The following is a 27,365-nucleotide window of genomic DNA, read 5'->3' as shown; positions in this document are numbered from 1 at the left end:
CTAGGGGTAACAGTACTGTATATTTGAATACCGTTTATGTCACAAATGTATCAGTACTAAATACCTATATGTCCCTATGCCATAAATGTCATGTATGTTGTGTATGTCATAAATGTCTATATGAATTGAAAATGGGGGACCCTGATGGAAACAAGACAAACGTCTTTCTCAGGTCTGCATCCCCTTAACAATTGTATGTATTGAGCCGTACTGTATTGTACCCATTCTGCAATCTGTTAAATAAAGTTTTCATTCATTCATTCATTCACACACACACACACACACACACACACACACACACACACACACACACACACACACACACACACACACACACACACACACACACACACACACATTTAGAATCTTTATTTATGTCCACATAAATGTTTAAAGGACACAAATATTATCAGTGCACTTGTACATTGTGGGTTATTTTGATACATTCGTGCCGAAATTGACAATGGCAACCAAAGTTACACACACACATGGATGATGAACCTGACAATCAACACACAGCTCATGGATACAGATAGCAGCGTCTTCTCCAAATTGCGCGGCTGCCAATAATAGCTGACACTGAGCAATATCTTGCTAACTGTTTGGCTCTTCTCTTCGGAAGACCGGCCATCTGAAGGCCTCTAACACCCAACTTATGAACATGACCCAGGCTTCCAAATATGAAGACCAAAAGTTTACAGTTGTAGCCCAGTTGTGATATGGTATGCTCTAACAGTTGATACTTCAACATTTTGGTTGTAAAGGCTTCTTCTAGACTGTAGTCAAACGTACAGCCAACTTCTAGGATGGGAACCTCTCTGTTATTCTCATTAATAACAACAACATCGGGGGTGTTTGCTGAAATATCAGAGAACAGTGAATTGTCACTACACAGATTGAACATACTGTATATGGCTTTACACTGGTGTGCTTATACAGCACTGACCCGAGTGTGGAACTGACACTGTCTGCAATCAGATCTACGATCCTATCATGCCTACAAATGTAGAGCCCTTTGTATGCATGATAACCATTGAGTATGTGAGACATGGTTTCTGTTGTCTGTTCGCACACACACGCACGCACGCACGCACACACACGCACACACACACACACACACACACACACACACACACACAGTATGCTAAGTAATGACCTTAATATCTTCCTGTATCTCTCTGAGCTGTCTTTTCTTATATCTGTATTTCTCCTCAGCTGTCCTAAGCTGCTCCTCCAGCTGCAGCTTCTCATGGTACTCTTCACCTAAATACAACAACAACAACAACAACAACAACAACAACAACAACAACAACAACAATGACAACAATGACAACAACAACAATGACAACAAACAAACAAACAAAGTTAGGCCAGTGCTTCTAACAAACCAACTAGCAATGATGAATGAGAGGGATGGAAGGACGACAGACAGACAGACAGACAGACAGACAGACAGACAGACAGACGACAGACAGACAGACAGACAGACAGACAGACAGACAGACAGACAGACAGACAGACAGACAGACAGACAGACAGACAGACAGACAGACAGACAGACAGACAGACAGACAGACAGACAGACAGACAGACAGACAGACAGACAGACAGACAGACAGACAGACAGACAGACAGACAGACAGACAGACAGACAGACAGACAGACAGACAGACAGACAGACAGACAGACAGACAGACAGACAGACAGACAGACAGACAGACAGACAGACAGACAGACAGACAGACAGACAGACAGACAGACAGACAGACAGACAGACAGACAGACAGACAGACAGACAGACAGACAGACAGACAGACAGACAGACAGACAGACAGACAGACAGACAGACAGACAGACAGACAGACAGACAGACAGACAGACAGACAGACAGACAGACAGACAGACAGACAGACAGACAGACAGACAGACAGACAGACAGACAGACAGACAGACAGACAGACAGACAGACAGACAGACAGACAGACAGACAGACAGACAGACAGACAGACAGACAGACAGACAGACAGACAGACAGACAGACAGACAGACAGACAGACAGACAGACAGACAGACAGACAGACAGACAGACAGACAGACAGACAGACAGACAGACAGACAGACAGACAGACAGACAGACAGACAGACAGACAGACAGACAGACAGACAGACAGACAGACAGACAGACAGACAGACAGACAGACAGACAGACAGACAGACAGACAGACAGACAGACAGACAGACAGACAGACAGACAGACAGACAGACAGACAGACAGACAGACAGACAGACAGACAGACAGACAGACAGACAGACAGACAGACAGACAGACAGACAGACAGACAGACAGACAGACAGACAGACAGACAGACAGACAGACAGACAGACAGACAGACAGACAGACAGATGGGAAACACCTTCTCCACAGCCAGACATGAACATGAAGAAACTGGGATACAATTAATTACATGACTGATCTGACAAATATGTGGCACTTATGTGTTCATTTATCATGAACTCCACTTCCTCATACATACTGGACTCGTCTGCCTTGTTGAAGGACTTCCGGTAGCTGGTGTTAGAGTTGTTGATCAGGTGGACGGTGTTCTCCAATGCAATAAGTTCCTTCTCCTTCTGCCAGACCAGGTGATCCAGAGTGTCTCCCTGTCGCTGCAGCGTCTCTTTCTCCTGAGCAGCCTGGTGGAAAAAGCCACACGGTTGAGTACTGTGTACCAGTTAAAGGGCTGCTCATCACCTTCTTTTCATTTCAGCTTGTAGAGATCATTTCACTTTGTGGAATGTAAGCAACCTTTGGAGACACGTCGTCACTGCTCTGCAATACACGTTGTGTGATCTAATGTGACTTTGAGACTTTGAGCTTTGACTTTGAGCCTTCATCTTGTTTTTCATACCAGCGCTTGTATTCCTATGCTTTTTTGTTCTTAGCTCTATTATTATTTTACAGGTTTACAGGTTATTTTATAGGTCTTATGTATTATTGCTACCATGTATATATGTTTTATTATTACATGTATACATACCAATTATTTGCTTGTTCTATTCTCCATCCCTCTATCATCCATTGCAACACTATAATATCACAGACATCCTGCTGGGGGATCCCCTTTGAACAGCTCCTCTGAGGTTTCTCTCCTCCACGGCGCCTGTGGTGTTTCTTTTCTCGCTTGCTAGGTTTTAGGGAGTCGTTCCTTATCTTCATTGGGGAAAGTCTGGGGGTGTTGCAAAATGTGGATTTTATGGTGGTTTTTGTTATTGGATCTATTGTGATGTTTCTTCTTGATCTGTGAAGTCCATGGGGGCAATTTGTTGTGATTTCGCTATACAAATACATTTGATTTGATTTGATTTGACGTGATCTCTCTCTCGTCAAAATGCCTCCAGTCCACCAGTAACATGTCACAGTCTCGGTCTCTATCATGTCTGTGGTTACACTGTGGCTAAATACAAGACCAATGTTAGCTTAACCCTTGCACTACCACACTACAAAGGGTCAACCCTTTCACTACCGCACTACAGAAGGTTAGCCCTTTCGCTAACACACTACAGTGGTAGTAAAAGGTTAACCGTCTGTAGTGTGGTAGTAAAAGGTTAACCGTCTGTAGTGTGGTAGTAAAAGGTTAACCGTCTGTAGTGTGGTAGTAAAAGGTTAACCGTCTGTAGTGTGGTAGTAAAAGGTTAACCGTCTGTAGTGTGGTAGTAAAAGGTTAACCGTCTGTAGTGTGGTAGTAAAAGGTTAACCGTCTGTAGTGTGGTAGTAAAAGGTTAACCTTCTGTAGTGTGGTAGTAAAAGGTTAACCTTCTGTAGTGTGGTAGTAAAAGGTTAACCCTCTGTAGTGTGGTACGAGTTAAAGGGAAATTCTACTGCAAAGCAACATTAAACACATTGACCAGATTGGGGCACATGTGATTCATAATCTTGTGGGTCTCGGGAGGAGCAGCTGCTGCCATGTGTAGCATCGACTGGGGATCTTAATACACAATAAACAATCTCTCGTTCATTGGGGTAGAGGGTGAATGGGAGCAGTGCTCCTGGCCAATGAAGGAGCTGGGAGGCGGGATTTCAATTGAATGCATGGGTACAAAAAATGCATACGCTTGCTCAGGCGCATACAGTATGTGACATGATGTTGTTTTTGAAGCCCTCTCACCTTGATGATGTAATACGCCTGTGATCTCTCTTCCTCCCTCTCACCTTGATGATGTAATAAGCCTGTGATCTCTCCTCCTCTCACCTTGATGATGTAATAAGCCTGTGATCTCTCCTCCTCCCTCTCATCTTGATGATGTAATAAGCCTGTGATCTCTCTTCCTCCCTCTCACCTTGATGATGTAATAAGCCTGTGATCTCTCCTCCTCTCACCTTGATGATGTAATAAGCCTGTGATCTCTCCTCCTCTCACCTTGATGATGTAATAAGCCTGTGATCTCTCCTCCTCCCCCTCTCACCTTGATGATGTAATAAGCCTGTGATCTCTCCCCCTCTCACCTTGATGATGTAATAAGCCTGTGATCTCTCCTCCTCCCCCTCTCACCTTGATGATGTAATAAGCCTGTGATCTCTCCTCCTCTCACCTTGATGATGTAATAAGCCTGTGATCTCTCCTCCTCTCACCTTGATGATGTAATAAGCCTGTGATCTTTCCTCCTCTTACCTTGATGATGTAATAAGCCTGTGATCTCTCCTCCTCCCCCTCTCACCTTGATGATGTAATAAGCCTGTGATCTCTCCTCCTCCCCCTCTCACCTTGATGATGTAATAAGCCTGTGATCTCTCCTCCTCTCACCTTGATGATGTAATAAGCCTGTGATCTCTCCTCCTCCTCCTCTTACCTTGATGATGTAATAAGCCTGTGATCTCTCTTCCTCCCTCTCACCTTGATGATGTAATAAGCCTGTGATCTCTCCTCCTCTCACCTTGATGATGTAATAAGCCTGTGATCTCTCCTCCTCTCACCTTGATGATGTAATAAGCCTGTGATCTCTTCTCCTCCCCCTCTCACCTTGATGATGTAATAAGCCTGTGATCTCTCCCCCTCTCACCTTGATGATGTAATAAGCCTGTGATCTCTCCTCCTCCCCCTCTCACCTTGATGATGTAATAAGCCTGTGATCTCTCCTCCTCTCACCTTGATGATGTAATACACCTGTGATTTCTCCTCCTCCCCCTCTCACCTTGATGATGTAATAAGCCTGTGATCTCTCCTCCTCTCACCTTGATGATGTAATACACCTGTGATTTCTCCTCCTCCCCCTCAGGAGCAGCCATTGAGATGGTCAGGATCTCATAGCGGTTCCTCATCTTGTCGATCTTGGACAGTCGCTCGTGCAACGTGGTACTGAAACAGAATGAGATGCTAGGATCATTGTAATAATCATTGTACATACTGTGATACTTATATGGTCCCTTATTGTACCAAAGACCATATGCAAAAAGAATACACAACATGGGTTTTGGCTCATCAGAATTCCGAGTGACTGGTGACGTTTTTGGATTCACCTCCCACTGTGGCAGACAGAGCAAAAATGGTAGTTTCTCCCACCCTGGACCCAACCCCACAGAGTCCAACCTGAGTCCCTGTCTGTCCTGATCGACGATCTTGACCTTCTTGCCGAGCATCTCCCTGTGGACCTTGATGTCCTCCTCTCTCTTCCTCATGTCCCTCTGCAGCTCCAGCCTCCTGGTTTCCAGGGACAGCACAGTGTCCACCTTGTTGTACAGCAGGTCCCTCCGCTGCTTGATCTCCAGCTTCTGGATTTTAACGTCCACCATGGTGTCCTGAGGTAGGGAACGGTGAAAGACACCATTAAGTTAGGGGATGCATCAATCAATACCAATACTAGCATGGGATATCAAAACGGATAGCTGCAACATGGTATCAGTAGGATTTCCCCAATACTACAACCTGATACCAAGAACCGTGTATGACATGTCAGAAATCAACGCAAAGCTACTTATTGATGTGAGATCAGAGACACTCAATACACTGAGGAACACTGTGGCAGTTCTGAATGGCCAAATTCATAACATTAAAAATGGCAGCAAAAAAGAATCAGAGAAAATATATGTGATGTGATTTATGTTGAGTAGAACTATAATCAAGTTAATATTGAGGTTAAATGTGACCTTTAAAGATGTTTAAAATGAATCGCAATCTATAATAAAAGGCTGGGAATCGCGCATTGAGTGGTTGCCATGGTAACTAAGGACTGTGGCAGGTGGCACGTGCGTAGAAGCTGCAAAGTTGTAATTTCTGACCAAATTAACCATTCCTTCAGACAGACTTTGATTAAACGTCTCTAATCCAGAAAATCTCCGTCATTTCTGTCGAGTCTCAAACGAAGTTTATACTTTTCAGTGAAACGGATTAATCAGATCGGTACTCAGTATTGGGCAATACTTAACCCTTTCACACTACCACACTACAGAAGGTTAACCTTTCACTACCACACTACAGACGGTTAACTGTCTGTAGTGTGGTAGTGAAAGGGTTAACCGCCTGTAGTGTGGTAGTGAAAGGGTTAACCTTCTGTAGTGTGGTTGTGTGAGGGTTAACTCTTTGTCGTGTGGCAGTGAAAGGGTTGACCTTCTGTATTGTCGCAGTGAAAGGGTTAACCCTTTGGTAGTGTGGTAGTGAAAGGGTTAAAATATGAAATATGAAAAAGTATTATTGATGCCTCCTTACACAATGTAAACATTTAAATAAAACCTTTTTTTTCTTGTTTTTCTTGTTACCTCATGTGCCTGGATGTACTGGATGTACTGCATGTACTGGATGTACTGCATGTACTGGATGTACTGGATGTACTGGATGTACTGGATGTTCTGGATGTACTGGATGTACTGCAAAGCTACAGCCTGTTCTGTACCACAACAGCCTTGTTCCATTCGGGACAAATATTAAATCATGGAAACAAATCATGACCGTAATGCTATTTCAATGTGATTTGAAGGTCAAGAGGGACACGGGGCACTGTGTTACACTGGGTTAGATGCTGCTCAAGCAACATCTTACCCACCTCACTATAGTCTACCCATATACTGTATTGAAGGAATCTATGTTTTTCAAAGTGTATATAATGTATTGGTGGGTGACAGCATCTACTCAGACGGATCTATAGATCTTAAAAGTAGCCAGCAGCAGTGTGTGTCTCCACGGTAGCAAGCAGGGTGTGTGAATACCAAGGTCGTCAGCAGGTTTGTAACCAAAACATTGCACTGAGAGCAGGGCCCCGTTCCTTGTACCTGGATAACTGAGTTAGCCGGATAACTTTAACTGGATAACTGAGTTAGCCGGACTTTCCGGTTCCCCGTACGTGGATTTTCCAAATCACCATGACAACAGATCCAAAAGTTTGAGCCTGGTCGAAAGCAGAGTTTAAGTTCAAGTTAGCCTGAACCATCGCCACGCCCCCGCAAAGAAGTGACAGCCCGTTTCCTGAAACTATTCCCACAGTCTACGATCTGCATTATACCATTCTGAATTACGTTTTTGTGCTCCATTCTTCCAGAGGGGGCTTTTGAAATGTAAAATAGACCCAAAATGCTGATACTAAATTCACTTTGTCCTAAATAATGCACGTTATATATACCGTGGCGCTCGCTCGTGCGATGTACACATTATGTGGTTATTTTAATTGTAACTGGGATTAAGATGTCTGATGAGATGCGCTGTTTGACGGATTTGAGAAATTGAATGAGCCGTTGACGTCACATTAATGAATGAGGATAAAGAGATAAACTTCATTCAAAACAAAGGATATTCTAAACACGGGTCTCTCGTTCATTAATGTATAAACAATGAATTTATCCCATCTGGCACAGTGGTGCAGCGGTAGTGCTCAAGCCTGCCAACCCAGCGACCGGGGTTCAAAACCCGGTGTTTCCAATATGATTTTTTTGAATATAATATTAATGATTATACGCCAAAGTAGCCTGGTTTTAAGTTAAAATATTATAAATCTACATGCATTGAGGATGTCATTCTTTATATAGCTCTCAACGTGCACCAAATTGAATTATTCCTATATTGCAAAAAGAAGGAAAAGACTAGGGTCTCGAACCCCGGTCGTCTGCGTGATAGTCAAAACAACAACCCGTTAGACCACATTGGAGAGTTAAAGATCGACTATACATCAATCAATGGGTAAGAGAGCCGTATCGTAATTCTGTATAAGTTTAACTAATTATTTTCGCTAGCAAGATCTCATTTGATTATTCAATCCAGCAGGCAAGTTTAAAGAAATATAATCTGATTGATTGAGGTAATGAGGGACTTAAAATTAGCCTATAGATAACGCATTTAACTTGTCGGCGAGGCGATTGAGCCGTATTGCAATCTGTCAATAAAGTTTTAAATCAATTAATCAATCAATGCCGTTAGAGAATCAGGATCTCTGCCATCGATACGTGCTGGCTTTTCGCCTGAAGCGGCCGCGCGCATTTAGCCTGAGTCGCAAGTCTGGCTTGAGTTAACGAGACTGAATCCACCTTCGAGGAACAGGAAAATCCCGGCTTCGAACATCGGGTTAACTGAAGCTGGATAATGACATCTTGATCGACTTAGTTGAACCAGGTACAAGAAACAGGGCCCAGGCAGGTTTGGTCAGAGAGAACTAGGGGGATAATATCAACATCGCCGTTGCTATAGTGATTTGGGTCAAAGAGCCGTTGTCAAAGACTGCGTGTCACGCAGTAACGAGAAGAGGGGGCGGGGGCCTGTTGCTATGGGGAGAATGTTATGAGGGGTGAGTTCCTTCCGGGGTAAGGTTAGACTGAGATACGACGAGCAGACGCGTTGATCAGAGACTTTCATCCCTCCCCACCCTCGCTGGGTGGGGGAGGGGAAATAGTGACACATCATCACTAGCTTCGGCTAACAGGAAATAGTGGTTGGCTACGACGAGAGAGAGAACCATTGGATTAAAGAGAATTAAGACTGAACAAGGACAATACAGAACGGTGTTTCCATCTGGTACAGAGGCTATGTTTATGACGGTTTATTTACTAACGGATGTACTAACAGGGGTTGATACAGTGGGTGACAGCCAATGTGAAGTATTGAAACAAACACAACACAGAACAGGGAGAGTCACGAAGGAGATGATGAGATGAGATTGGCTGATTACCGAAGAATCCAACAGTATGATAGCATGTACAACAGTGCTGTATATACCGCATATATACATTATATATTTATTTATATATATAATATATATACATATCCATATCTGTCTGAATATACCTGCATATAATTATACACCTTATACACCTGCATATAACCCATATAACTCTGTATGCATGTACAATAATTCTGTATATACCGTATATATATATTTATTCTTACCGTATATATATATATATATATATATATATATATATATATATATATATATATATATATATATATATATATATATATATATATATATATATATATATATATATATATATATATATCCACCTGTCTGTACATACCTGCACATAATCCTTTTACATATCTGTAGATACTATTGGCTGATATGAACAGGTATTATTGTATTGTATTATGAATTCATAAGGCGTATATATTTGTATCTTGTATTATGAATTTGATTAGGGTTTTTATTGTTGTTTTAATTGTCTGTATGACATGTAAATGTTGTGAGTGTATAAGGGTTTTTATTGTTGTTTTAATGGTCTGTATGTCATGTAAATGTTATGAGTGTATAAGGGTTTTTATTGTTGTTTTAATTGTCTGTATGATATGTAAATGTTGTGAGTGTATACGTCTGTAACTGTATTTTATGTGTTATGGACCCCAGGAAGAATAGCCCCAGCACTGCTGTGGCTAATGGGGATCCAAATAAACATAAACATAAACTATATCTATATCTGTACATATCCCTTACCTACTCTTACTTTCTGTCTTTCTGCCATAGGATCTTTGAGAAGACTTTTTAAATAAATACAGTCCTCACTGTATATGCCACATTGCTGAAACTATCGTTCCTCTAATGTACTGACTGGAGAATGACTGTAGGGTTTTTAGGCAATTCTCCTTCACATACCTCTGTATTATACAATGTATCTTTTAATGTTTTGTATATGTGTAAAACAAACAAACAAACAAACAAATAAATAAATACATTAACTCATTCGGGGCCAAACCCGAGATAAGTCGGGTTAACTCGCCAGCGGTTGGGAGCCAGACCCAAGATTTATCGGGTTTTGGTCGTTATTTCTTTTATTCCATATTTCCATTCATTATCCATCCAGGGAGCCTGGTGTTATCATTGGGAATGGGTCTGAGATCGCAAAAGTCCAATACCGCCACCTGGTGGGTTGCGGACGGTATTGCACATCCTTTGAAACTCTGTGTATTTGGGTGTGCGTCGATTATATAGGTCCGGGCGGACTATTCCTTGTCGGGCATGACGAGCGGTTATAAGGCTGGGACTTTATTACATTAATTTCAATTAATTAACTACAGAAAGAATTAAAAGTAAAAAGAAATTATGCATTTAATCGCATGATGATTTTTATTTATTGTGTAAGAATGTTACCTTTCAAAGGAGACCAGACTCATGCATGTGCTATAAGTATAAAGTATAATAAATCGCAAATAACTTTTTTTCTTAGTCTCAATCAATCAATATGGTTTGTTCATAAAAATAATATACGAGAAATTGAGATCAATCAAGAGTTATTTTTTTCAATGGTCAACTGTTCTGGAATGTACTTGAAAGTACTGCGTTTTGGACTTCCGGTTTGAAATGTCTGAGTGAGCAGCCTTTGAAAAAAGCTCCCGGTCGCAAATCAAAACAAACGTGGAATAACATGATCTGAAAACGAAAAAAGTAAGCATTCAATGACAAAAGCGAGGAAGAACAAGTGGACATATGAGAAAACAAAAAAGACCCAAGAAGAAAAGGAAATAACGAGGCGACGTGAAGGAATAACGAGACGACGTGAAGAAATGGCGCAGCTACAACATGTTAACACGGAGATCCCCAGCTGGGCTGTGGAACTCGGAGCTAGTATTCGGGACATACAGGCAAGCATGCAAACTAGCGTGAAGGTAAACGAAGTGAACACGCAAAGCATACAGAAAAGTATAGACAGACTCAGAGAAGAAGTAAAGAAAGGACAAGACGAACTCAAAGAAGAAATAAATAAGAAACTTGAGTCAATTGACGAAAAGTTGCTGAAACAGGAGAAAGACACGGTGGCGTTGGAAGAGAGAACGGCCGAGACTGAAGAATGGAGTACAGACGTACAAAAGATTCTAATGGAGACTCTCGAGGAACAAGGGAAGATGAGAGAGAAGTTAACTGACTTGGACGGGAGATCAAGAAGAAACAATATAAGAGTGTGGGGTCTGAAAGAAGGGCTAGAAGGAGCCCCGATGTCCAAATATATGGAAAGCCTAATCCGAGAGAAACTGGACATGTCACTGTCAGAACACACCGATATGGGAATACAGAGGGCACATAGGATACAAGCACCGAGACCTCAGACGAATGGACCACCGAGAGCAGTCATAATTAACTTCCTGAGGTTTGAAGTCAAGGAGAACATTCTTAAGAGAGCCTGGCAGACGAAGATCGATGTGGAAGGACAGAGAATATCCTTTGACCACGACTATGCAGGTGGCTGCAAAACGCAGAAGTTACGCGGAAATAAAAAAGATTCTAAAAGAAAAAGGGATTCGGTTCCAATCACCGATGACCGCTCTGAAAGTGTACTGGCAGGAAGGCACCAAAACCTACAGCAGCGTACAAGAGGCAGCGAGGGACATAAATCGGGATGGAGAGAAGACGCCGGGACGAAGAGAGGGGGGAAAACCCACATATACACCCACCCCGATGGAGAGACTGGAGAAGATGTGCAGGTGGAACAGAGTCGAGAAGAGGAGGACGGATGAGAGATGGGGATTGGAGATGATTCGAGACAGAGCAGCTGAGGAGAGTGACAGAGGGACATCGGAGAGAAGCACAGGAAGAGCGCGAGGGACCACGATACTTCAAAAGGAAAGATAAGTACAAAACAAAACAAAAACATTTGACTAAGACCATGACTAAATGTGAAAGATACATAGAAATACACACAACATAGAATATGAGTAATTGTAAACATAAAAAAAAAAAAAAAAAAAAAAAAACTTAAACAGAGAGAAGACATGTGATACACAGTACACATATATATATATATAAAAATAATAATCCATATTACCGGGAGCTCAAGGACAGGGCAGAACACAGACAATGCTGGACTTACATGGTGAGCTTTCTTTTTTAGCCACTAGGGGGAGCCCTCTCACTAGGAGAGCCTTTTCTCCCCACCCCCCAGCAGGGGATAGAGGAAAGAAAATAATTACCTCTGACACCATGGAATTGTCAAACTTTGTGAATGTTGTAAATGTTTATTATAGTTATTTGAATGTAAGTCGAGTAGAGTTAGCAGTGGCTACAACTACAAATATTATTTTATGTGACATGGGTAGAACGGGAGATCATTTCGAATGGAAAGATGACACAAATTAAAGGTATTAAGATGATGTCGCTGAATGTTAATGGAATGAATAATCCAATCAAAAGGAGTAAGGTGATGACGAAGCTTAGAAAAGAGGAGGCACAGGTTATTTTTCTACAAGAAACCCATCTAATACAACAAGAACATGAAAAACTGAAGAGATTCGGATACGAGAATATGTTTTATAGTTCTTTTAAACAGAACCTTAGGAGAGGAGTAGCTATATTGATTAAGAATGCAGTGAAGTTTGAATTGATTAAAGAAGTGAGAGATAAAGAGGGGAGATATGTAATGGCCAAGGGGAAAATGGAAGGCCAAATGGTAACATTAATGAATATATATGCACCCCCAGACAGTGAGAAATACCTATTTGAAACAATCTTTGATATTATAGCAATGAAAGGGGAAGGCGTTTTAATCTGTACAGGAGACTTCAACGTAGTATTGAATTACGACCCAGGGTAATCAGCAGGCTGATATTCTGCACCAGCTACAGGCTCTCAGTGCAGCATTTAACGCCCTGCTTTTAACCCCACCTGTGGCAGGAGTCCCAGCCAGATCACCACCCGCCGCCGCAACGGACCCTGCACCTCCCGACCTCGCTCCTCGGGAGCCCCATCTCTCCAACCCACGATGTTTCGACGGTAACTTCGAGGACTGTGCCACGTTCATCATGCAATGTGAGTTGGTTTTCATTCATCAACCCAGCCGATTTACGACAGAGGGAGCCCGATTAGCTTACATGACTAACCTGCTCACAGGCCGAGCAGCACTGTGGGTTACTGCTTCCTGGTCAATGAGGGCTGATTTTTGTTTTTCATACCCAGACTTCGTGGCAGAGCTCCGAAGGGTTTTCCACCACCCAGCTCGTGGCCAGGACCCGGGAGCTCGGTTGGGCACCTTCCGGCAGGGCAGTGGCAGTGTCACTGACTACGCGCTGGAGTTCAGACTGGCCGCAACCGAGAGTGGTTGGAATGATCGGGCGCTTCATCTCACCTTTCTGAAGGGGCTCAACGACGCTGTAAGGGACCAGCTCGCGACACGGGAGGAGCCCGATTCACTCGAGGCCCTAATCAGCCTCGCCATTCGCATCGATGGACGCCTCCGGGAGAGAAGGCGTGAGAGAGCCCGACTGGGACCCCCAGACGTTCCACAGACCCCCCGTACTCGTGACTGGACTGCTGACCGTCCTGCCTCCTTCGCGACTAGTGGTCTCTTTCCCTCCCGATCTGTGACCAAGGAGGAACCCATGCAGCTGGGACGCACACACCTTAGCCCGGCCGAACGGGAGTCCAGGCTCAGGTCCGGCCTTTGTCTCTACTGCGGCCGGGATGGACACCGTATCTTCAATTGTCCTACCCGGCCAAAAGACTAGGCTTGCTGGGACCCCGGGAGATCCTGGTGAGCCGTTTTTCCTGTTCCCACACCCATGCACCTCCTAACCATCTGACGAGCGTCACCCTGGCCTGGGCGGACCAGCGGGCGACGGTGGGTGCACTCGTTGACTCGGGTGCTGATGAGAGTTTCCTGGACGTTGAGTTTGCCACCCAGGCCAACATTCCACTTGAGAACCTCGAGAGGCCCTTGGAGGTTTTCGCATTGGATCAGCACCGCCTGGCTGACATCACTCAACGCACCTGTCCTGTCCTCCTCACCATTGCTGGTAACCACGTTGAGAGACTCCAGTTCTTTATTACCAGATCCCCTCTTGTCCCAGTAGTCCTGGGTCGGCCCTGGCTCGCGCTGCATGAGCCCCACATCGCCTGGTCCTCCGGCACCATCATGGGGTGGAGCTCCTCCTGTCATGCCCAGTGTCTTCAGGCGGTGTCCAGTCCTTCGCCCCGGAGTTCCCCTTGTGTGCCGCCCTCGGACCTCTCAACTATTCCCCCCGAGTACCACGACCTCGGGGAGGTTTTCAGCAAGTCCCGGGCTCAGGCCCTTCCTCCTCATCGGCCTTACGACTGTGCCATCGACCTCGGGCTCTGGGGCTCCCCTTCCCGGCAGCCGCCTCTACAGTCTGACCGTCCCTGAGAAGGCAGCGATGGATAAGTACATCTCTGAGTCCTTGGCAGCAGGCCTCATTCGGCCCTCGTCCTCCCCGGTGGCGGCCGGCTTCTTTTTTGTTGGGAAGAAGGACGGAGATCTTCGGCCCTGCATTGACTATCGCCAACTCAACGAGATCACCATTAAGAACAAGTATCCTCTTCCTCTCATGAACTCCACCTTCGAGCCCCTCACCCAGGCTACCGTCTTCACCAAACTGGACCTCCGGAGTGCCTACCATCTGGTCCGTATCCGAGAGGGCGATGAATGGAAGACCGCCTTCAAGACTCCCAGGGGTCATTACGAGTATCTGGTGATGCCGTTCGGCCTCACCAACGCTCCGGCGGTATTCCAGGCGCTCATGAACGACGTCCTCCGTGACATGCTCGAGGAGTTTGTGGTGGTATACCTTGACGACATCCTCATCTTCTCCAAGACTCTCGAGGAACATGTCCAGCATGTCTGCCGAGTACTGGAGCGCCTCCTCCACAACCGGCTCTTCGTTAAGGCAGAGAAGTGCCATTTCCACTCCGACTCCGTCGATTACCTTGGCTTCATCGTGGAGAGCGGCCTGACCCGAGCCGACCCGAGCAAGATCCAGGCTGTGGAGGAGTGGCCGGAACCCTCCTCTCGGAAGGAGCTACAGAGCTTCCTCGGTTTCGCAAACTTTTACCGGAGGTTCATCCGGAACTACAGCCAAGTGGCAAAACCGCTTACCAGGCTGACCTCTCCCTCCCTGCCGTTTGACTGGTCTCCAGCGGCCTGCGCTGCGTTCCGTTCCCTCAAGAAGAGGTTCACCACCGCCCCGGTCTTGCTCCACCCAGACCCCAAGAAGCAGTTTATTGTGGAGGTGGACGCCTCGGATACTGGACTAGGGGCTATCTTGTCTCAGCGGTCGGCGACGGACCAGAAGGTCCATCCGTGCGCCTTCTACTCTCGTCGTTTCCTTCCTGCTGAGAGGAACTATGACATTGGCAATCGGGAGCTGCTGGCGGTAGTGGCTGCCTTGGAGGAGTGGCGTCATTGGCTGGAGGGGGCCGAGGAACCGTTCACCATTTGGACGGACCATAAGAACTTGACGTACATCCGTGCATCCAAGCGCCTCAACAGCCGGCAAGCAAGGTGGGCCAGCTTCCTCAGTCGGTTCGACTTCTCGTTGACTTTTCGCCCTGGGTCCCGCAACACGAAGGCCGACTCTCTGTCCCGGTTACACTCCAAGGGGGCTCCAACCACTGAGGATCCGACTCCCATCCTCCCAGAGGTCAGGGTGGTGGGAGTGGTCACCTTGGGCATTGAGACCGTGGTCAGGCGTGCCCTACGTTTCCATCCCGCTCCCAGCAACGTACCTTTTCGTCACCTCTTCGTCACCGACTCAGTCCGGTCCCGGGTTCTCCAATGGGGCCATACCAGCCGGTTTGCCTGCCACCCCGGCGTTCACTGCACCTTCTCCTTCCTGGCTCGTCGATTCTGGTGGCCCACCATGAGGAACGACGTCAAGGAGTTTGTTCTGGCCTGCACGGTCTGCGCCCGCAGCAAGGCCTCCCACCAGGCACCCTCCGGTCTATTACAGCCACTTCCCATTCCGAGCCGCCCTTGGTCCCATGTGGCGTTGGACTTCGTCACTGGTCTTCCACCATCCCAGGGAAACACAGTCCTTCTGACTGTGGTGGATCGTTTCAGCAAGGGGGTTCACCTCGTGGCCCTTCCCAAGCTTCCCTCAGCTTCCGAGACAGCGGACCTCCTGAAAAGCCACGTGTTCCGCCTCCATGGTTTCCCCCAGGACGTCATCTCGGACCGGGGTCCCCAGTTCACTTCCCAGGTATGGCGGGCCTTCTGCAAGGGATTGGGGGCTACTGTTAGTCTTTCGTCTGGTTACCATCCACAGACTAACGGACAAACAGAGAGAATGAACCAGAGCGTGGAGTCTGCTCTCCGTTGTGTTGCCGCCAAGAGACCTGCTTCCTGGAGCCGGTTCCTCCCCTGGGTCGAGTACGCCATCAACTCCCTGGTCAGTTCCGCCACCGGCCTCTCACCGTTCGAGGTATCCTTGGGCTACCAACCCCCTCTTTTCTCTGCACAGGAGTCGGAAGTGGCAGTTCCCTCCATGCAGGATCATCTCGACCGGTGTCGTCAAGTCTGGGAGATCACCAGGACTGCGCTGCTCCGGGCATCGGAGCACGCCAGTCGGGGAGCTAACCGACGCCGGATCCCTGCGCCGACGTACCAACCTGGGCAGAGGGTATGGTTGTCCTCCAAGGATCTCCCGCTTCGATCCTCCGCCAACAAGCTTAACCCCCGGTTTGTCGGCCCTTTTGAGATCCAGAAGGTGCTCAGTCCCACGGCAGTGAGTCTTAAGCTTCCTGCGTCCATGCGCATTCATCCTGTTTTTCATGTGTCCCGAGTGAAGCCTGTCTCTCTCAGTCCCCTGATGCCTCCTGCTCCAGATCCGCCTCCTCCCGAGATGGTGGACAGTGGAAGGTCCGCCAGCTCATGGACGTCCGATGGCGAGGACGGGGGTTCCAGTATCTGGTGGACTGGGAGGGATACGGTCCGGAGGAACGGAGCTGGATCTCCCGCCAGCTCATCATGGATCCCGCCCTGATCACCGACTTCCATCGGTCCCATCCGGGGAAGTTGAGGCCGGGCAGGTCGCCGGGTGGCTCCCGTGGAGGGGGGGGTACTGTGAGGATTGGTCCATTACCACACGCTTCCAGGTACCAATTACCTGAAGGGAGTTTCGAATCAGCTCGAAGGGAGCCCTTATATACTCGGGGTTTCTGAAGGTTCATTGTCGGGTCGTTTTGCTTACCTCCGCCTGCAGCTTGTTCCTCCCGTGTTGTTCTCCATCTGTTTCTCCAGTATGCCTTGGAATTCGCCGCTGTCGCCCCTCTCTGCTCCCGTGGACCCGCGCCCCGTATCTCACCTTGCCCCTTGGTGAGTTTTTGGAAGTGTATTTTTTGGATGCTCTGTTTTTCCTCGTTTTTCCTGGACTCAAGATCTATCTGTTTTTTGTGTGTTTTGTTAACACTGAAGAGGTATCGCCTTTGTTATTTCTGGACTCAGCTTTATTACTGGACTGCCTCGTAATCCCTGCGTTCGGTTGTTGACATTCCTCTTTTTCTCTGTTCCTCTCCGAGTGGATTGACAGTAAGCTGCAGAGCCGCAGAGCCAGAGGCCGCAGCGCCACAGAGCCAACTCTGCTCTGGGCTAAGCTGCAGAGCCGCAGAGCCAGAGGCCGCAGCGCCACAGAGCCAACTCTGCTTTGGGCCGAGCTGCAGAGCCGCAGAGCCTACTCTGCTCCAGGACATTCCCCCTGAATGCTTCATGTTGTTTTTTCGCATTTTCTGTTTGAAAATAAATACGCCCTTAGTTTTTGGCTAACTCTGAACTACCTGTCTGTGTCGTGCTGTTGGGGTTGTTTACAAACCATAACAAGAACTTAGTAGAGAAACTGAAAGAATTAGAAAAAAAACACCAAAACTCAAAGAACCAAGAGACACTTAGGGAAGTAAAAGACGTTAGAGAAAAGATAAACAAAGAATTACTGACAGAAATTGAGAAAAAGGCTAGATATGTGAAACAGACATACTATGAAGGAGGAACGAGAGCGACCAGACTCAGCTAGACGAATCAGAATACAACAGAAACTAAATACAATACACACAATAAAAGACACAAACACAAACAGGTTACTAAGAGAACCAGCTGAAATAGAGAAGACATTTGTAGAATACTATAAGACACTATACACACAACCGAAAGCGGCAGGAGAAGAAGAGATAGAGACATTCTTAGAAAAATTAGATTTACCATCGATAGGAAAGGAGCAGAACAAAATATTAAATGCAGAGATAACAGAACAGGAAGTGGGAAATGCAATCAGTAAAGCAAAGAACACTAAGTCACCAGGTAGCGACGGATTCCCTTCGGAATTTTACAAAACATTTAGACAGGAACTGAGGCCCACCATATTAGAGGCAGCATTTAGACACACAATGAAAAAAGGAACAATGCCACCCTCATGGAACGAAGCCATAATTACTACGATCCCAAAGGAAGGGAAGGATAAGGAACTATGTAGTAGCTTCAGACCAGTGTCCATACTTAATGTAGATTACAAGATGTATACATCGATAATATCCAAAAGATTTGAGACATTTATGCCAGATATTATAGACGAAGACCAGACCGGATTCATTAAAGGAAGAAAAACACAGGACAACGTAAGAAAGACAGTGCAGATAGTAGAGGAGATACAATATATATGGATATTCCTATATAAAGTATTAGAGAAATTTGGACTAGACAAAAACTTGATGAAAACAATTAGGGCATTATATCAAAAACCAACGGCAAGGATTAAAGTAAATGGCAACTTGACGGACCGGATCAAACTAGAGAGGGCTACAAGACAGGGCTGTTGTCTTTCGCCGACGCTCTTCGATATATTCATCGAACCACTGGCTCAACTAATTAGACAGACCGAGGACATCAAAGGGTTGGAGATAAGGGGAACAGAACATAAATTAGGACTGTTCGCAGATGATGTGATAGTATATATGAGACAACCAGACACAAGCTTCCCGACACTGATGGATTTACTGACAGAATATGGATATTACTCAGGATATAGACTTAACGTAACAAAGACACAGACCTTAACATTGAACTACACCCCAACGACAGAGATCAAAGACAAATACAAGATTAAATGGGATATGGACAGGATCAGATACCTAGGAGTGAATATTACAAGAGGGGTGGAGGGACTATATGATGCAAACTATACACAGATTAATCAGAAAATCAAACGAGACCTAGAAAGATGGACAGTAATGCCTCTAGACTTTAGCTCAAGGATCGAAATTATAAAGATGAATATATTACCAAGGTTACTATACCTATTTCAGGCTCTACCTATATTAATACCACAAAGCCAGTTCAGGGAATGGAATAAACAGATATCAAGATTCATATGGGGGGGGGAAAGGCCAAGGATAAGATATGTGACTCTACAATTACCAAAGGAGAAAGGAGGAATGGCAATACCTAGTTTAGAAGATTACTACTACGCAGCACAGCTGATAATAGTAACATGTTGGTGCAACGAGAATTATGAAGCCAAATGGAAAGACATACAAACAAAAAATGAGGGACTCAAAGTGCAGGTACTAATAGGAGACAGGGAGCTATACAGAAGAAAGGAACAACTAATAGACCCAATTACCAAATTCACTATAAATATATGGAACAAGATAGTAAAGAAATACAAGCTAGAAAAAGAAATCAAGATACTGAGATGGATAACGCAACAAATTTAAACCAGGGAAAGAAGATCATGGGTTCAAAAGATGGGAGAGGGGGGGCATAACAGCAATATGTACAATGACAGAAGGAGGGGAGATCCAGACTCTACAAAAATTGAAAGAAAGATTCGGACTAGAGAATAGCGACCACTTTAGATATTTACAGATTAGGGACTACTACAACAAGGAAATAAAACTAGACAAAGACAAAGATCAGAATGGGATAATTAAGATAATGGTAAACGCATACGAAGGAAGGAAGGGGGGGGATATCAGCACTATATCAGGCAATAATGGACAGCAAGGACATCACAACCAAATATATAAAGGAAAAGTGGGAGAAGGAATTAGAAACGGAGATAACAGAAGAAGAATTGTATAACATATGTAAGATACAACACACAACCACAGGGTCAAGGATATGGAGGGAGTTTGGGTGGAAAAACATAATTAGATTTTTTATAACACCAGAAATACAGGGCAACTATACACCAACACAGAAACCATGCTGGAGAAAATGTGGACAGGAAATAGCAAACCACACACACATATTCTGGGGATGTCAGATAATAAAGAACTATTGGGAAGAGATAGGAGGGATAATAAATGAAATAGTAGGATATGAAATACCCCAGACAGGACAAGTATTGTATTTAGGGAACTTAACACAGGAAGGAATTCAGGGGAAAGACATATACTTGATTAAGATATTACTAGTAGCAGCCAAGAAAGCACTGACGAAAATGTGGTATAGAGTAGAAGCACCGACAAGGGAACAATGGACAGAGATAGTGGGTGGGATACAGGAAATGGAGAGAATCACACATAGGCTGAGGCTACAAGACGAGGACTTTGAGTAAAAATGGGAGAAGAGTATAGGAAAAAAAGAAACGACATCACAGGAGAGTGAAAAGGAGACAAGAAGAAAAATCGAAACGAAAATAAACTATGAAGGTACCAAAGAACCCATGTCACTTTTTTTCTTTTTTTGTATATATATATATATTTTTTTTATTGTTTATCTCTTTTCTTTGTTTTTGTTTTGTTTTGTTTTTTCCTTTTCCCCTTTAGTGAATTTATTTTAGGTCAACTCGTCATTCGATTTTGATATACATTTTTCTACTATCAGCTATATCTTTTAGTTCTTATCTATCGAATTGTATTGTACTGCCGTTTATAATTTTGACCGCCAATTGTATTATAGTATGTGGATGTTTTGTTTGTAAAAAAAAAAAAAAAAAAATTAAGTGTAAAAAAAAAAAAAAAAAAAAGGTTTTACTTTTACCTCGAAAGTGCTTGAGTTTACAAAAGGTCCTTTGCGCTATATATATATATTATTCCTCAAATTGCTGAACTTTGTAAAACATTTCATTGATCTGTTGGTGTGTGTAGTAGCTAATACAGGATTTTGCTGCTTAAACGTATGTATAATGTATATTCATTGATTCACTCGTATACCAAAATTCATTTGAATTGAAACATTTAGCTTTTTGCATCAAATATTGATATGCGATTAAAATGTGATTAATTTCGATTAATTAACTATAAAGTCTTGAATTAATTCGATTAAATTTTTTAATTGAGTCCCACCACTAGTTATAACGCATGGATTGATATGAATCAAACACTCCCGATTCATGTTCTTTGGTGGATTATGATGGCGACACGATCGACATCAATACTTGGAATGGCGATCAGATAATTGGAATATTCTTTTTGGGGTACATCCTAGTCAAAGTAAGGGCTATATGGTATCAATCTTGCGTTGATCCAATAATTCCTTCATTGCGATCGGAGCATATGTGTGTAATGTACTGTGCAACGTATTCCGTTGGTGACGATCAAAGCATTTCTCCTTATTTTTCTATTTTTCTCCCATCCCAATTTCGCCTCGCCAATTCTTCCTTCAATTCTCCTCTCCCCTGTCTCGAACGTTGCTAGACTATGCCTCCCACTGGTCGGCTGCAGTGAGGACCAAGCCTTGCATCACGTGTCCCCTCCGGTACACGAGGAGGCAGCTGTCGCATCTTTTCACCTGTACAGCACGATCTCTCATATCCCTTTTACACCGGCCAGGCTCCGTGCTGGAGCCGGTTCCCGAACTTAATCTCGCACCGGCCGGTTCAGAACGTGACAAATCGGTGCTCAGCTGGCACCGGAAAATAGTTGGTTTTTCCTCGCGAACCGTGACATCATCAGTGGGCGTGTCATAGTGGGCTGTGAAGACGAGTAGTAGCGAGGAGCGAAAGGTCCCGAGTTCAAATCTTGGTAAATAATTATTTTTTGTAACGTTAATTAATTTATACACTCTGGTTGATAAGATAAGATATTCCTTTATTGATCCCCTTGGGGGATGGGGGGGTACAGGTAGTAAAAACTACACAAGCAGTGTAAACAAATAAATCAATATAATTTACTATCTAACTAACTGAAATATACAGCATCACAGTATTCACATAAGGTGCAGTATGCATAAGGTAGTGTTATTGTCCTTTTTGGGACACCAGTGTATAAATGAATTAACGTTACAGAAAAAAAAAATTACCAAGATTCGAACTCGGTTTAGCGGTTTAAAAGCGTTATGGCGAGGAGTAACGCGTGGGAGGCTCACGCTGCCCCCGTTACTTCCTGATTCTGCTGTACAGGCGCACCAACCGACCTGTAGGAGTCGCTGTCCACAACGTCCAACCCACCAGCTTTCCCACCCCTAACACTACCAATTGTGTTAGTATGAACGACCAGCCAAGCTGGTAGCAACGTCGAGAGCTGGGCTCGAACCCAGCATCTCCTGTGTTAGTGGCGAGCGCCTTGCCCACTGCGCCACTTAGCCGCCCTCCCCTTTCATGCATTCATGATGAAACATAATACCGATAATATAGATGTGATTTCTAAATAGTAGCGTGTACAGGCGAGAAATGACAACGTTTTTAGTGAATTGCACATATTGCTATAGCGTTGTTTTCTGGGATTAGACAGGATTATTCTAAAACTATAGTCATATTCACCACGGTATAAAACGGGAATGTATGGATGGAAAAATTATTTCTTTTTCTCATATTGAACAATAGATAGGTGATGTCAAATGGGCAATAGTATTATATCCATCCATAGCTATAATATATAATATAGTTTTAGCCCTGCAAACACCGCCACGTATTCCTATACTTTAAAGCATTGGCCTTTCAACCACACAGTAAACAGCGGCATCTGGCGCTGAATGAGTTAAAAAAATATATATACAGAGTTTGTTGCATAGGTAGAAAAACGTTTGTCGTGACGGTGGTTCCCCCGCGGCTCAGCTGACGTCAGTCAACCAAAACTCTGAAGGTCCCTTCAGTTACAGTGTCATCATTTATATTAATGAATGACACCTGCTCGGTATCAGTCACCTGTTTGATGAGCCTGAGCTTCTTCAGATTCTTCTGGGAGGTGTCATTGAACAGGTTCAACTCCTCTATCTTTGTGGTCAGGTCTCTCCTCTGCCATCCTGTCTTCTCCGTCTCTTTCCTCACACAGCGAATATCGTCCTGTCAGGGGAACAGAGAGTGCGACAACGGTACACCTTTGAGTGAAGAGCTGCTGTTGACAGTACAACGTAGGAAGTCTTCCTAGCTAACGACAAATAAACAACGGCCAATACTATTGTGTATTAAGAAAACAATACGCATTAACAGCCGTCGAATGAAGACCAAGTAATGTGATTTTCAGACAAACTAATAACTGATCTCAAACCCTGCCCAAGAAAATAGGGTGGGGTTTGAAATAGGTCAATTTCACTGACAACACTAAGCAGCTATTTCTTTTTTTAATTTGAGCTAGTAGGAAATTGTAGGAGGTTGACCTGGAGCTTCTTGACTTGGGTGGTGAGCATGTTCAGTGTCGTCTTCTTCTCCTCCAGTGCACCGGACAGCTCACTTGTCTTCTTCTCTAGTATCTTCTTTTCCTCTGTGTTTATCTGGCCACGCATTCGAGCCATCTTCCTCTCCAGCAGCTGAATCTGAAAGTCCTGTAGAACACGATGGGGAAGGTAGCTGTGATACTCACACTCAAAACCAAGACCAGAGCTCTTCGTGTTCGACTCAAGACGAGACAGACTTTTCAAAATGTGATCTTGAAACAGGTATCGAGTGCAAGACGGGTCTCGAGGACTACAGCACTGCTCTGTCGAAGCTTTTAAATCCCTGCTTAAGACCCATCTTTTCTCTCTCTCCTTCAACCTACCCTGATCTCACCTGGTCGGGGACTGACCTTTAGATTAATCTGTCTAGTTTAGTTAGGAAGTTTATTTTCCCCCATGTCTGCTTTTTTGCAGCACCACAAACATGGGAACTCTCTAACTCCCCCCCCCCCCTTCCCCCCTCCCTCCCTCCCCTCCCCCCTCCCTCCCTCCCCTCCCCCCCCCCTTCCCTCCCCCATCTGCCTGTCTCCTAGCGCTGACTAAGGTGATGGATGCCTCAGGGTCTTGGCCAAGATTGCAGTGACTGCTCTACATGCACCACCGAGGCCTTGGATCAGTTACTTACCGTCGTCTGTCCGTGGTCCTGTCAACTGATGTGTCAATGCGGTTTCATTGCTGGGTTAAGTACTTCTATTCTATTCACATAATATGCTTACTTCATATATCTACTCTATTCACATATATGCTTACCACTTGTATCTATTGCTATGTCCGCCCACTACAATCACACGAGCTGTCTAACGCCTGTCCCGTCTCCCTGTCCCCCTGTGAGTTGCTGTCCTGGAGTGCTGACCGGAGTGTCGGACGTCCCGTGATGAAGGCCGGGAGGATGCGACCCTCTCTGCGTGCCCTCCTGTCTCCGGAGGTCTTGTAGTGGTGACCGGAGTGCTGGACGTCCCGCGATGATGTCGGGGAGGTCGCGACCCTCTCTGCGCCGCCCCCTATCTCCCTGTCTCCAGCTGTCCCTGAGCAATGACCGGAGTGTTGAATGTCCCGTGATTAAGACGGGGAGGACGCAACCCTCTTTGCGCCGCCCCTGTGCCTCAAATAGATTCGCTATCAGCTCTATCTTCAATCTTTCAAAATGTTCAGTTGCTATCGCTATCAGCTCTATCTTTAATCTTTCAAAATGTTCAGTTGCTATTGCATGCACTCATCTGTGTTTCACTACACACATGAGTGCATGCTTACCAACTGTTAGTCTGCAACACTACTATCACCGACATCTAAGAAGGGAGATCCCCCCTTGAATGGCCCTTCTAAGGTTTCTCTCCTCCACACTGCCTGTGGAGCATTTTTCCCTATTGTTAGGTTTTAGTGAGTTTTTCCTTACCTTCGCGTGGGGTATGTCTGGGAGTGCTTGCATTCTTTCATTTATTTGCATTTATTTTAAATTTGTTGGACCTTATGGTGTTCTTGTTCTGTTCTTGACTTATTGTTGTTTAAAGAAGACATGTACGGCCCATGGGGACATTAACGTGTGTTGTTGGGCCTTATAAATAAATTTGATTTGATTTGATTTGATTTGCTGCAGCACCCTTTCAAAGCTGTCAGTGGATCATATTAGTGGTACTGAACGGTGCCAGAGCTGGGGCCTAGTGGTTGATGATGGTACTGAACGGTGTCAGAGCTGGGGCCTAGTGGTTGATGATGGTACTGAACGGTGTCAGAGCTGGGGCCTAGTGGTTGATGATGGTACTGAAAAGTGTCAGAGCTGGGGCCTAGTGGTTGATGATGGTACTGAACGGTGTCAGAGCTGGGGCCTAGTGGTTGATGATGGTACTGAGCGGTGTCAGAGCTGGGGCCTAGTGGTTGATGATGGTACTGAACGGTGCCAGAGCTGGGGCCTAGTGGTTGATGATGGTACTGAGCGGTGTCAGAGCTGGGGCCTAGTGGTTGATGATGGTACTGAGCGGTGTCAGAGCTGGGGCCTAGTGGTTGATGATGGTACTGAACGGTGTCAGAGCTGGGGCCTAGTGGTTGATGATGGTACTGAACGGTGCCAGAGCTGGGGCCTAGTGGTTGGTCTTGCCTGGTTGGAGATGATGTCCTGCTGTTTGAGGGTGTTCTGGTCCAGTTTGCTGAGGTGGCTGTCTAGGCTGGAGAGGGCGGCCCTGCTCCCAGACAGCTGAGCCAGGGAGTTCTTCTCCTTTGCTCTGAGGGCCTGTAGGTTCTGAGTCTGGCGAAAAACCACCTCCCGCTGGTGGTGCAGCTCCACATCCAGCTCCTGGAAGAAGACAACACATCACAGACCAGTGTCATATTGGACACCTTCACAGACCAAAGCAAGGTTATGTGCAATACATTAAACATCAAGACAATGTTATACATAACAAATGAAAGGTTATACATGACACATTGTAGACCATTGCAGTTATATACAACACAACATGAAGCAAGGAAAAGTTAGATACTGTAGAAAAATATCAATTAATGAAAGTTTGTAATATGATCATATTAACACAGAAATCCATTACAATTTAACTTAAAGGAATATTTTGACATTTACATTTTTTATTTAAGGTTAAACTCCATCTTCATAAGGACTCCCGTGACGATGGTCCTACTAGCCTGAGTCAAATGGAACCCTGATCTCCTGGGACAATAAAGTTTCTGTTATCTTAATGGCTTGATAACCATAATGTGGTCCACAAGCCCCTTTCTTTTCTTTGCTCACTTTAAGGGCCTGTTCCTCATCCTTAAGCAGCTGGTCCCTCTGACAGGCCATCTCCTCCACACTAAGAGCTGTCTCTGCCATCACCATCAGCTTCTCCTCCAGACCGTTGTTGTAAATGATGGCCGCATTCAACCTGCAAAACACACGCACGCACGCACAAGACCAACACGGCATCAGTAACATTACACCCAACTGTTGGATTCACAGCGGACTTCTACCCAGCAGCACATGTTACCGTTACACAAATATGTCCCCCCATAAACAATGACAGGTAGGAACTAAAATACTTTGTCCTTAGGCAAAGGGGACTAGTAGCCTAGACTGATTACAACAACTGATACTAATTCTACGGACTGAGTGAATACTATTTTCTGATTGGCCGGCAGGTGTGCGTTAAAACCGTTTAATGTCACATAGTTCGGCTCAAGTTTAATCACCGCTCTAAATGAATCCGCTATAAAAGAGCACAGCTGTCAAAGTTGACTCAATATCAACTGCGATAAGCACAGCTGATTTATCAACTTGATAAACTAACAACCAGGAAGGAAGACCAATAATGTGCTGTAATGTATATTCATTAATATTTCACTGAAGGATTACAGATCCTTAGATCTAAGATCTAGCTCCTCTGGTGAGAGCATAATCTCCCCCACTGTGCCAATGGGTCGAGTGACCAACCCAGAAATACTCTGACCTGATGACCTGTGTGACCTAATGTTCATGCATGGCTCTCTCGTCCTCCGGCCACAGGCCAGTGAAACCATATTCATCAGACTACCATATACTAGGGATGCACCGAATGGGAAATTCTTGGCCGAAACCGAAAATAGGAAACAGTTGGCTGAAAACCGA

At 45.0% G+C, this 27,365-nt stretch overlaps 1 protein-coding gene across 1 annotated transcript in view; it reads right to left on the bottom strand.

Annotated features, from left to right (window-relative positions):
- The window catches only part of ccdc39 (coiled-coil domain 39 molecular ruler complex subunit), a gene marked incomplete at both ends in the record, with an annotated part of 70,374 nt that overhangs the window by 10,735 nt on the left and 32,274 nt on the right, over positions 1 to 27,365 (bottom strand). The window contains 8 exons of the mRNA XM_084327648.1: positions 1,157 to 1,263; positions 2,535 to 2,694; positions 5,231 to 5,354; positions 5,586 to 5,794; positions 23,268 to 23,405; positions 23,720 to 23,884; positions 25,869 to 26,063; positions 26,514 to 26,646. Coding sequence (XP_084183774.1) covers positions 1,157 to 1,263; positions 2,535 to 2,694; positions 5,231 to 5,354; positions 5,586 to 5,794; positions 23,268 to 23,405; positions 23,720 to 23,884; positions 25,869 to 26,063; positions 26,514 to 26,646 — 1,231 coding nt within the window. The remainder of the gene's footprint in view (positions 1 to 1,156; positions 1,264 to 2,534; positions 2,695 to 5,230; positions 5,355 to 5,585; positions 5,795 to 23,267; positions 23,406 to 23,719; positions 23,885 to 25,868; positions 26,064 to 26,513; positions 26,647 to 27,365) is intronic.

This window comes from Notolepis coatsorum (assembly GCF_963971535.1).
Source record: "Notolepis coatsorum genome assembly, chromosome: 13".
In the NCBI taxonomy this organism is placed as follows: Eukaryota; Metazoa; Chordata; class Actinopteri; order Aulopiformes; family Paralepididae; genus Notolepis; species Notolepis coatsorum.
This window is presented reverse-complemented; position numbering and strand designations above follow the sequence as displayed.